This window comes from Bubalus bubalis, chromosome 4 (assembly GCF_019923935.1).
Source record: "Bubalus bubalis isolate 160015118507 breed Murrah chromosome 4, NDDB_SH_1, whole genome shotgun sequence".
Taxonomy (NCBI): domain Eukaryota; kingdom Metazoa; phylum Chordata; class Mammalia; order Artiodactyla; family Bovidae; genus Bubalus; species Bubalus bubalis.
Window position 1 is genome coordinate 36,553,386 of NC_059160.1, and position 13,520 is coordinate 36,566,905.

At 41.1% G+C, this 13,520-nt stretch overlaps 1 protein-coding gene across 2 annotated transcripts in view; it reads right to left on the reverse strand.

The window, feature by feature from the left end:
- Positions 1–13,520, reverse strand: part of ITPR2 (inositol 1,4,5-trisphosphate receptor type 2) — a 589,849-nt gene that overhangs the window by 261,651 nt on the left and 314,678 nt on the right. For both annotated transcript variants that reach the window (XM_025285009.3, XM_025285008.3), the window contains 2 exons: positions 11,032–11,222; positions 4,038–4,180 (listed from right to left, as the gene is read on the reverse strand). In XM_025285009.3, coding sequence (XP_025140794.1) covers positions 4,038–4,180; positions 11,032–11,222 — 334 coding nt within the window. The remainder of the gene's footprint in view (positions 1–4,037; positions 4,181–11,031; positions 11,223–13,520) is intronic.

Below are 13,520 nucleotides of genomic sequence, written 5' to 3' on the forward strand. Positions count from 1 at the left end.
GGTTAGTAGATGGGCAATGATAGTTTTAAATGACACCTATTTCATGTTGGGAAGGAATAGTGATTTCCTCTTAGACATGTTACATCTGGGCAGAGCACTATATGTTCATGTGGTCAGGCACATTTGTTGGTCGAAAGTTCTCCTGCTGCTGCTGCTGCTAAGTCACGTCAGTCGTGTCTGACTGTGCGACCCCATAGACAGCAGCCTACTAGGCTCCCCCATCCCTGGGATTCTCCAGGCAAGAACACTGGAGTGGGTTGCCATTTCTTTCTCCAATGCATAAAAGTGAAAAGTGAAAGTGAAGTCGCTCAGTCGTGTCCGACTCTTAGCGACCACATAGACTGCAGCCTACCAGGCTCCTCTGTTGATGGGATTTTCCAGGCAAGAGTACTGGAGTGGGGTGCCATTGCGTTCTGGCAAGAAACAAAAACCTGCCTCTCTGAAAGAGAGTTATTCAGTCTTTTTTTTACAGACTGTACTATGCATAGCTGCTCAGTCATGTCTTACTCTTTATGACCCCATGGTCTGTAGCCCGCCAGGATCCTCTGGACATGGGGATTCTCCAGGCAAGAATACTGGAGTGGGTTGCCATGTCCTCCTCTGGGGGATCTTCCTGACCCAGGGATTGAACCCAGGTATCCTGCACTGTGGGCAAATTCTTTACCATCTGAGCCACCAGGGAAGCCCAAGAATACTGGAGTGGGTAGCCTCTCTGTTTTCCAGGGGATCTTCCTGACCCAGGAATCGAACCAGGGTCTCCTGCATTGTAGGCGGATTCTTTACCATCTGAGCTACCAGGGAAGCTCATGAAAATCATTTGGTAGACACTGTAAATTTCTTTTGACATTTTTCTCTCTTAGGCTATTTCTATTTTCTTTAATTCTTTAGATAAAATATTTAATTCACTGGCCTGGCATGCTGCGATTCATGGGGTCACAAAGAGTCGGACATGACTGAGTGACTGAACTGAACTGAACTGATTTGAAAATACTGGTGGGAATAAATGAACACATGCTTGGGATTTATACAAAGCATTCATCTATCGAATAATGTTTGGTTGAATTAGATCATTTGGCTTTCAAATTTTTTCTGTATCTAAGTAAAGAGTAAGTTTCACAAAACAATTCACTATACAAATACATGAATGTGAGTGTATTTATACAATGATCGCAAAAAGTTACCTTTATTATATGAGATGCATGCTGATATTTTATATTCTTTCCCAATTCTTTTTTACAAATCAATGGTTTCCTCTTCATAAGTCACATCCCATAATTTGGGAAACATTAAGCTTATCCTTCATAAGGGAGGAGTAAGTGTGGATATTAATGAACTACATGCACCCACCATAAAAGCCAATACTCACAATGACCTATTCTCTTCTCCCTCACTGCATGTGACTAATGTGAAATCTGGTCCTTTCCTGGGGGTTAGCCCTGACATTCTCCAGCAGACCCATCTGACTCAACAAGTTCCAATAATTCAATTCATCTGAGGAAGTCAGAAGCCCCACTTAAGACCTACAGCAATTAATGATGTTGGATTCTAATTTTATTATAATAGATATCCTTGCAAATAAAACTCTTGGCTCTTCCCAGAATTATGCAAGAAATAAACAGATATCCCCGAGCCTCAAGCCATGCTACAATCACCCACATACAACTGCATAAAAATCCTTTCTCTAACCACTAAACTACGTGTGACTTTCTCTTCCTCCATCCGAATGTAGGACCTGTGATACATTCTCAGTATCATGGCATTCTGCTTCTCTCCTTTGAAGTGAAGTGAAGCGAAGTGGCTCAGTCATGTCCAACTCTTTGTGACCCTGTGGACTATAGCTGACCAGGCTCCTATGTCCATGGGATTCACCAGGCAAGAATACTGGAGCGGGTTGCCATTTCCTTCTCCAGGGGATCTTCCCGATCCAGGGATTGAACCCAGATCTCCCGCATTGCAGGCAGACGCTTTAACCTCTGAGTACCAGGGAAGCCCCTCTCTCCTTTGAATTTACCTAATATTGCAACAAACTTGCTTCATCTTCAGCACAGGTCAATATTTTCTTGACATTTTGAGTTACTTTACATCACCTTCTCACACACCTATATCCTTAAGTTCTAGACCAGAATTTTATTTGAGATCGTTGAAATGTTCTATAACTGTGCTGTCTTAGTTGTTGGCCAGTAGCTACCTAGGGCTACTGAGTATTTAACATGTGGCAAATGTCAACTGAGGGACTAAATATTTTATCTGTGTTGTAATGAATTTAAACGTTCATATTAATAGCCATGTATAGTTATCATATTGACACTAATTCTTGACACTGAATCAGCAAACTCTTTTTCTCTAGGGCAAAACAGTAAATAGCTTAGGCTCTGGAGGCCATGCAGACTAGGCCACTAGTCAGTTCTGCTGTAACAGTATGAAAGTAGCCACTGATGACAATATGTAAATGAATGTGTGTGGCTGTGTTTCAATAAAACTTTAGTTGCAAAAATTATCAATGGCCTGTGGGCCAGAATTTGCCAATCACTTGTCTAGACTATCAAGCCTCTGGGATATGGCTGTAGCATCATATGAATATCCTAGAGTTAAAATTCTCACGTTTATTGCCTACTTTTTAACCTATGTTATATATATGTTGATAGGGAGCCTGGTGGGCTGCCATCTATGGGGTCACACAGAGTCGGACACAACTAAAGCGACTTAGCAGCAGCAGCAGCATATTCATGGGAGATAAAGTATATTTGACAAAGACCCTATTTTTATACTAGACAACACCTCTACTTTTTTTTTTCCAGTGGCTTCCACTGTCAGCAGTTTGCAGACACTCTAGACCCTTCATTTAAAAATGCTTATTAGAAGGCTGGTTAGTGCCCAGACAAGTCCATTCTTCCCAGGCTTCTTAAGATACAGTGATCAAGAGTAAAGAATTCCTGATTCTGGCCATAATGGAGAAACTCCACCTGCTCTTCAACATGACCCCTGTAGTCAGTTCTCACTGCATACCTCATTTTCTCTCCCCAAATCCCAACTTTAACTGGTAAAAGAAAGAAACACACTTCCTGTGTCCCCTCATCCTTCAATTTCTGCCTCACTATGTCACAGTCAATAGAGGAGGCTTTGAGATCATTTTAGCCATATTCTCAACCATACAGAAGAGGCTGTGACAAATAATGGTCAAGGGGGTTGCAGCTTCTCCTGACCCTTCATCCAGGTTCTCTCCCCAAGGAGACCATGTACCTCTGCCTGGCCATCTCGAGTCAACATGCGGTTACTCGCACAAATCATTCAGTGAAGGGTCCTCAACATGAAGATGCATCTTTCTGGAGCTACCTAAAACTTTCTCTCACAACTGCTTATATTTCCTTGAGAATTTCTCCTTTACCATTAAAATGAAAATATTCTAGGATAACACACCCACTGCAGTAGACCTGACAATACCACAAAAATGCTAAGAGAAATACATAAATGAAAGAGCTTTAGATAAGCATCATCAAAGCAGCATGGCTGAGTGCTGGGTCGAGACTTAACAGCTGGTTACTGAAGCACACCTGGGCCTCAGTTTTCTCATCTCTAAAATGAGGCCCAATCTCTCAGAGCATTTGTACAGATTAGATAACATGGGTAAGCGTACACAGGACAATAGCCCACATAGTAAGACCTCAATAAATGCTAGTTCCCTTTCCCTCCTCTTTCTCTTAAGGAAAATCAGTGACCTTACACTGAAATCTTTTAACAGTTCACACCATAGAGCTATAGAAAGGACTCAGAACCAAGATATTCTTTTATGTGATATTTTTGTGCCCAATGATACATTTCATTTTCAGTAAATGTTAATACGTATGATAACCTGAAAATCACCAAAACCAAATTTCCACTGAATCACACTAATGATTTTGGAAGTACATGTGCAGGGATTTTAGACGCTTCACATGCTCTGTGGACTGTCATGAGGCGCCAGCAGCGTCAGAAAGCAGGCATGTCAGAGGCAGGCTCAGCGCGGCAGCACCTGCAGCATCTCGGCTGTACCCACTTACTTCGACATGAAAGCGCCGCATCTTATTCTCGCATCGCTTCCCTCGGGAAACAGCAGTTCTGGGCTGTACAACACATCAACCAACACTGAGAATTCAGCCTGCATCATCGGGCTGAATTGTTGCTCCAAGGAGGCCACTACATCCTAAGGAATAAAGCACAAGAGAAGACATGTGAAGCCCTGACTCAGATTTCATCCTTTAAAAATACGACAAGCTTATGAATACTAACCAGAAATGAGATGTGGGACTTTCAGAGAAGAGGTACCCTCCTTGCCAAAGCACTGGATGCGTGTGCTTTAAGCAGAGGCTGGCTTTCTGTGTGAACACTTCCTGGATCTCCTTTTTCATGTATATGATAAAGGAGGAGTGGGTAGCTACAGATTTCTGAGAATATACAGGAAAGATAGCAAGTCAGTAAAGCCACGGCTACAAGTACTGCAGTTTCTGGGATTGTAATACAGATAGGGCAAAAGTGAAAGTCTCTGTCATGTCCAAGTCTTTGCGACCCCATGGACTAAACAGTCCATGGAATTTTCCAGGCCAGAATACTGGAATAGGTAGCCGTTCCCCTCTTCAGCGGATCTTCCAGACCCAGGATTTGAACCTGGGTCTCCTGCACTGCAGGCAGATTCTTTACCAACTGAGCAACCAGGGAAGTCCACAGACAGTACAGGTATTCATCAAACTGGAGTTAGAGTATGCCCAGGGAACAGCTAAAAAAGACTTCATATGTGTCACTGGTCACCTGAAACTGACCATTTTTTTCCAGTGGGGGAAATTCCCTGATATATTACCTGAAGCAATATTAGTACTACACAAGGGTTCGATGACATTTAGTAGTATTTAAAATTATACTTTTTGACAGACACTATTGATCATCTACCAGTAGCCTTTCCTCATCCTTTTCCTTGCTAACAGAATCTCCATGTTTTTTCTCAGTCAGGCAACAACATTGTCAGGGAGAGGAGCCCCTGCCCGCCTCCCCTAGGGCCAAGGTTGATTGGTTTAAGCCAGTCTTGGTCATTCCATTTCCCCTGCCAACAACTGGTTAGGTGTGATTCTGTGACACAATCTTGGCCAATAAGACATCAAGTGAAGTCTGTTGAGTGTGAGGGTGTGTATGGAGTTGGGGAGTGGGCAGGGCAGATTCTTTAGAAACTATCTATGGCTTCTAAGATAGCCTCAGAGTGTGAAAATTCAAAATACAAGGCAGACCTCAAAGGACCTTTGAAAACCAGCCTTAAGCTGAAAGTCAACAGACTAATGGTGGTTGAGACCCTGACCAATGAAGCTACTGAATTAAACACCTCAGGAAGAGCCCTAGTTTCAGACTTCTTGCATGTGAAAAGATATATTTTTTATTATTTAAGCCACTTTTCGCTGTTAATTATAGCTGAAAGCAGTCAACTGACATGTTTCTTAAATTAAGTATAAGCAATGATAATTTATTGAACATTATTTAATGATGAAAGCCTCCCCTTTTTGTTTTAAAATTAACTAAGAAAACAAACAAACAAAAAAGCAAACACTCACATAAAGCAATACTTTATTCGCCCATAACTGTAGCTTTATTCTGTTAAGCAGAAAACTAACTGCCAATTGCTTATTGTTACTCTCAGCATATACTTTTAAGTTATTTTCTTCCTGGTAGTCTCTTGATTTCTTATGACTAGATTTCAGGAGTTAACTTTTGTTTAACTCTTTCCTTCCCTTTTAGCAAAAGTGATCATTTCTCCTTCAATTACTAAATAAGTTTTCTGAGAAATTCCTCATAATAGTTGAGAGAGACTACCAGGGAGGGAAAAAAAAATCACATAAACAGAAACTAGATATTATACAAAGCCGGGAAGAGAATATGGTTATCAAATGTGACCACAGTTACCGTAGTTAAGAAAACATCACTAAAACATACCTCTCTTTCAGACTACCTCTCGACTTCATTTCATTCTCTAAACAAACTGTGTCCAGGCATCTATGATGTGAGTCTCTATCTCCTATTTCGATCATGGGTCAACTATGTAATCTCTTTAACTGTTTCCCCAATGTGAAAACCCAGGATAATGATACTAGCAATTACATAGGCTTGCTGTGAAGATTAAAAGTAAATACATACAGTAGCCTCTACAATGTTTTGTAATAACCCTATAATGGAAAATAATCTGAAAAATGATCACTGATATACACCTGAAGCTAATACAACATTGCAAATTAACTATGTGAAATAGTTGCTTAGTCATGTCCAGTTAGCACTTTGGGACCCCATGGACTGTAGCCCAACAGGCCCCTCTGTCCATGGAACTCTCCAGGGAAGAATTCCGGGGTGGGTTGCCATTCCCTTCTCCAGGGGATCTTCTGGACCCAGGGATGGAAACCAGTTCTCCTGCATTGCAGGCAGATTCTTTACCGTCTAAGCTACCAGGGAAGCTCTCACTACTCCCCAAATTAACTATGCTTCATTTTAAAAATGGCTTAAATGATCCCTGAAAGTACCTGTGGCAGATTCATTTTGATATTTGGCAAAACTAATACAATTATGTAAAGTTTAAAAATAAAATTTAAAAAAATAAAATAAAATAAAATAAAAATGGCTTAAAAAGCTAAAAAAGAAAAAACAGCCTCTAACATGTACTGGCCACTCCTTAATGTTAGTAATCATTGAATACCAGTTAGCTGCAATCATCACCATGTTGCCAAATTCAGTGGTTACTTTTCTGTCCTCATCTTACCTAAGCATTTTACACACTGTTCCTGATTCGTCAAACACTTTCTACTCTTGGTTCTGTAACATCACATTTTTCCTTGTTTTCCATCTGTGTCCTGACTACTCCTTTACCAAATTCCTGGTCCTTTCTCTTCTACATCTACAGTTTCTTGTGAGGAACCTCATGAAATTGCATGGTTTTGACATCATATATATGCTGAAAATTCCCACATTTATATTTCCTGCATTGATATCTTGCCAAACCACCCCAGACCCATACATCCATCAGTCTGTTTGACACATCCATATAGATAATGACATAGGCATCTCACACTTAAGATTCTCCATACAGAATCTCTTGATTCCAACTCTCCCATCCTTCCTTACCTTAGCAAATGATCTAATCCTATTATACCAAGGCTCATCCTTGATTTCTCTTTCCAACATCCCACAACTCTCCCATCCATCCACCAAGCCCCAATGGCTCTAGGACCAACTATATCCAAGATTTATTATCTTCATTGCTATCACTACCCCCTTAAGCCAAGCCACCATTACCTTTTACCTGAATTAATGCAATAACTAATGAACTAGACTCACTGCTTCTGTCTGGACCCGATAGTCAACTCACCACTCAAGATCCACAGTGTTTTTTTTAAAGGTAAACCAAGTCATGCCTATTTTCTGCTAAAAATCCCCAATGATTGTCCATCACATTTACAATAAAGCCAAACACTTTATCGTGCATGGCAGTCTCTACGTGATTTGGCTACTTATTTCATAATACTGTCTTCCTTTGCTCCCATCTGCCCCAATGGGATTCTCTTGGTTTCTCAAATCTCTAACCTCATTCCTGCCAAAGCATCACTGCATTTACTCTTCCTTTCCCATAAAGCTCCAGACTCTTCCTCCTCATTTGGGTGTCAACGTCTCCTCAATGGAGAAGTACTCCCTCACTACAGGATCACTCTCCCAGTGACTCTCCATCATACTGTTATCATGATTTATTCATAGCAGTTTTAATTATCTAACATTATATCATTTAGTTAATGGGTTACAATGCATTTTCCATGAGGACACAGACCTCATGGTTCTATCTCCAGTACTTAACACGGTGGCTGGTACAGTGTTCATCAAATATATATTTATCCAGTGAATGTAACTGACTATGCTGAAATAAGTTGAATGCATGCCCTCTCTATGCTGGTTGACATGACAATCTCTCCTCTGAAATGTCTGCTCCCCTGACTCTCATAAACCTGCTTGCCTCCTTTCTGACTGTGCCTTTTTTCCCTCATTTTATTTCGCCATTCTGCAACTTCTGGCAGCCTAAAAAAATGTTCTTTGTTTTTCCTACCACTATACTCTTTCTTTTCAGAGAAGGCAATGGCACCCCTCTCCAGTACTCTTGCCTGGAAAATCCCATGGACGGAGGAGCCTGGTAGGCTGCAGTCCATGGGATCGCTAGAGTAGGACACGACTGAGCGACTTCACTTTCACTTTTCACTTTCATGCATTGGAGAAGGAAATGGCAACCCACTCTAGTATTCTTGCCTGGAGAATCCCAGGGACAGAGGAGCCTAGTGGGCTGCCGTCTATGGGGTTGCACAGAGTTGGACACGACTGAAGTGACTTAGCAGCAGCAGCGGCATACTCTTTTAGCAACATCAACCAACTCTTACCTCCAAATATAGACCTACTTTCCAGTACATTCAGTAGCCAATAAATCTAATTCACTGTGTGTTCAATGAGCACAGCCAACATCCTTTTACTGTATTCGCTCCTTCCTTCTGACAGTCCAGGGTCTATAACGTTACCTAGTCTCCAATCATCATGCCTCTTCAATGTCCCTCATGCTCCCTCTCTATCTCCATCTAAGAACCAACAGGTCTGTTGACCTTGCCTTCATTTTTTTAATAATTTTATTTAGTTAGTTATTTTTGGCTTTGCTGGGTCTTCATTGCTGTGCACGGGGGCTGCTGCAGGGCGAACTCCAACCAGAAAATAATTCTACTTATTCTGTTTTGGCTTGTCTACCCTCTCCTTATGTTTTTCTCTTTACCAACGATTCTGGAAAACTTAATATACATATGACTTTCACTGGTGGACCCAATGTAGTGACTTGTGAACAATGTATGCTCTCATCTTGTTTAAACCCTCAATATAATGTTTGCTCCTTTGTAGTGTTACAACGTCCACCTTATCTTATGATGTAACCACTTATTGATATGTTAATTATGGTCTCGCTGTGTTATAACTACAAGATTTAATGTGAAAAAAAAAAATAAATAAATAAAGTGCAAGCCTTGTTCACCAAAACTTGGTCTCCGCATGTCGCTCTCTCTCTTAAATTCTGGCTGAGTCTCCATCTGGAGCGCGGAACCCGCCATGCTTGCTAATTATGCCTGGGCTTCTAAGATCCGACCCGGGAGGCCTGTGTCTCCTCTCCTTCGGGAGAACGGAAGGACGCCTGCAGCCTACGTAAGTGGTGCAAACTTCTTGTCTTGAAGTTTTATTGGTTTCCCACGTAAACCAAGCTACTCAGCCTCTTTTCTCCACTGAATTTTCCTACTGAGCTATCCTCATTCTACTACTCTTTACATCTCTAATTAATATCTAATTGAAGCTATTGTATCCTGATTCTCGCCGACGCCGTCCCCGCTTCGAATACCCTGGATCAGCCGGGGCTGGACCCCGGCACACAGGCTTTCTCTAGTTGTGTCAAATGGGGATGACTACATTCATCTATTAAAACTCTGAATCTTCACCAAGTAATCTACTCATTACCTCTTATAATATTTATTCCAGTTCATGTTGTGACCATTTTCCATGCCAAAAACTTTCCTCAAGCCATACTCCAGTTTGTGCCATGACATCCTTCACTGGTTATGTGAGTGGGAAGGTATCTCCTATGGGCCGAATTATGTCCCTCTCAAAATTCATATGATAAAGCCCTAATCCTGGTGCTTTGACGCTTCCCAGATGGTGTTAGTAGTAAAAAAAAAATCTACCTGACAATGCAGGAGATGCAAGAGACGTGGGTTCAATCCCTGCGCCAGGAAGATCCCCTGGAGAAGGGAATGGCAACCCACTCCAGTATTCTTGCCTGGGAAATTCCATGGGCAGAGGAGCCTGGCAGGGCTACAGCCCACGGGGCCGCAAAGATGGACACGACTGAGTGGCTGAGCACACAGCACATACACAGTGATGCTTCAGAATGTGACTATATTTGGAGTCAGGGCCTTTAAAGAGGTATTTCAAGTAAAATGAATTCATATGGATGGGCTCTACTTCGAAATGACCGGTGGCCTTACAAGAAGCAATTAGGACAGAGAAGTATGTGCACAGAGGGAAGACCACATGAGGGTACGGTGGCACGCATGCCACCTGCAAGCCAAGGAGAGAGACCTCCCAAGAAAACAAAGCTGCCAGCGCCTTGATCTTGAATTTCTAGCTCCAGAGCTGTGAGAAAGAAATTTCTGTCGGTTAAACCACCCAGGCTGTGGTATTTCATGATGGCAGTCTGGGTAGATTAATACAATGCCTCTCTTTACTCAGTGTCCCAGAATGTCCAGGCCAAACACAGGAGTGGGATACTATGCAAATAATTTGGGAGTAAAGGTGCTCACACCATTCTCATCAAAGAAATATAAAAGGATATTGAGACATAAACTGAAGCAAGGTTGTGAAATATTTATTACACGGGTCTTTACAGTAAATTATTCCATCAAATGTATTACAGTTATTATTTTGATATTAAGACCCATTACCTCACTGTCTGCTGCTGCTGCTGCTAAGTCGCTTCAGTCGTGTCTGACTCTGTGTGACCCCATAGACGGCAGCCCACCAGGCTCCCCTGTCCCTGGGATTCTCCAGGCAAGAACACTGGAGTGGGTTGCCATTTCCTTCTCCAACGCATGAAAGTGAAAAGTGAAAGGGAAGTCGCTCAGTCATGTCCGACTCTAGCGACCCCATGGACTGTGGCCTACCAGGCTCCTCCGTCCATGGGATTTTCTAGGCAAAAGTACTGGAGTAGGGTGCCATTGCCTTCTCCAACCTCACTGTCAGAACACATTAAATAATACCTACTCAAAAAGAAAAAAAGAAAAAGACTCCCAACAACTTCTATCTGGAAGCAATGTTTTAAAAAGGATAACGTTGGTTGGACACTGGAAAGCAAAGCCTTGTACCCAACTAGAATTTGATAGTTTTAACCATAGTTTATTTATGTGGCCACATATATTAAAATTATAATTTAGAAAATATTAATGTCATTTCATGCTGTTATTGTACCTGTAACTTTTCAATAATATTTCTGTAATCCCAAGAAGGCCCTCCAAGAGCTTCCTTAAAGCGTGGTCCAGAGCGAGCTGATAGTCTCCAGCCCATGGCCGCTCTCTGCACCATGTTTGAATGACTCTTCAAGAAAAGAGTATTCACTTGGCTGTCCAAATCCACTGGAATGGCAATTCCACGATTCTTTGCTGAAAAAGAAAAATTTAAACACTTTCCTCTTAATTTGACTAAACTTACTTGACTGGTATCAAAACAATTAAGATAGAACAAATACAAAAGAAAAAAATGAGACAAATTCTGATATGTAATGTAAAGCATGGTGATTATAGTTAGCCATACTAGAGCATATATTTGAAAGTTCCTAAGAGAGTAGATCTTAAATGTTTCCATTTTAAGAAAAAAAATTATGACTGTGAGATTGTTAACTAAATTTATTGTAGTAATCATTTCACAATATATACATATATCACTGACAATATTATATGCCAGTTATATCTCAATGAAATGGGGAAAAAAGAAAACTATCAAACCTTCAAGTTCTGCCATTAAATTATTTTACACAACTACAAAAGTGTTTAACTTGAAAGTGTCTCAGTTCTTAAGACCAATGACTAAAATAGACTCATTACATATTCAAGATCTTATTTGATTTCTTGATGATTAATGTTTAAAATATACTTTATACATCATCAATATGGGAAAACACTGTATAACAATCATATATATTTGTATCTTCCTAGATGCAGAAGACAATTAAAAAGCAGGCAGAAAATACATGACAAAATCCTGACAGTCCATTTTATAAATATAATTCTTCTGTGTATGTGTATGCACACCCATGTAAAATGCACAAAACTGCATATGGTAAAACATCTGAGACAAGAAATCAAAAAATTGCAAAGTATGAGAAAATATGCATTGGAAAATAGTACACAGTACATGTTCTTCTTTCCAAGATCCACTGAAATTTATATTTTAATAGACATAGTTTTCCCTGGTGGCTCAGATGGTAAAGAATCTCCCTGCAATGGAGGAGACCCAGGTTCAATCCCTGGGTTGGGAAGATCCTCTGGAGAAGGGAATGGCTACCCACTCCAGTATTCTTGCATGGAGAATTCCATGGACAGAGGAGTTTGGTGGGCTACAGTCCATGGGGTCGCAAAGAGTCAGACATGGCTGAGGAACTAACACTTTCACTTTCATTTCATATCACAATACTGAAAAACAAGATTGCTTGCCAAAAAAAAATACAGAAATGTTGAGGTATTTTTGCAAGCAGAATGAAGATGAGATTCATCCATCAGAGAAAGAAGAGAAGAAATTGCTCTGCAAGAGATTAGAGTTAGAACAGGCCTTCCTAGGTTCCCAGCCAAACAATACATAGAGTGGAGATGGGAGGTGGGATAGTCAGCTGGCAACTGCAGAAAGAACATCTGAATAGCTGGGAAGTTTAGGTCCTCCTCTCTCTGACAAGTATAAACAGAGTGACAAGCAGCAGAGGCTTTTACCCAGAGGATAAAGTTAGAGAAATGCAGAAATGTTCTCTCAAGAAACAAGAATACCTGCCTGGAGAAGATGCCAAATGAAGGCGTTAGGGATTGACAGAGAAGCTGAATAGGGCTGGAAGTAACTCCAAAGATCCTGATCAAATAAGAAGAAGAATGCAGGGGAGAGGGGGGGTTACCCCAGTAAAAAGAGAAAATATATTAAAGATTTCAACCCATGAGGAAAAACCTCCTGATTTTAACACTTGTTAGTACTTCCAGCTTGTTTTCTCTTTCTCTCTCTCTCACACACACACACACACACACGTACACTCCAAGAAAGCCTGTGTATCATTTTGGAGGGGGGCTTCCCTGGTGGCTCAGATGGTAAAGAATCTGCTTATAAAATGCAAAATACCCAGGTTCATTTCCTGAGTGAGGAAGATACCCTGGAGAAGGGAATGGCTACCCACTCCTGTATTCTTCCCTTACCCAGAATTCAGCGTAAGCCTTGTCATTTACATGAGAAAGCTAGTAGAGAAACAGACTCTCAAAACTGCAGTGGAAGCCCGTGCAGGTCATTTATAGATCTTTGTAACTATGACATACCACCATGAATCACAGGGAAAAGCAAGAACATTAAGAACAGCTCTGGGACTTCCCTGACGGTCCATTGGTTAAGGGTCTGCCTTGCAGCGTGGGGGACACCAGTTTGATCCCTGGCTAGGAAGATTCCACATGACTCGGAGCAACTAAGCCCATGTGCCACAACTACTGAGCCTGCTCGCCTAGAGCCTGTGCACTAGAGAAAACTGGTGAGAAGCAACAAAAACCCACAACAGCCAACACATAAATAAATATTTTTTAAAAGAGAAAAACAAATATCACATACTAATGTCTACATGTGGAATCTAGAAAACTGGTACAGATGATCTTGTTTGTAAAACAGAAATAGAGGCACAGATGTAGAGAACAAATGTACGGACACCAAATGGGAAAGGG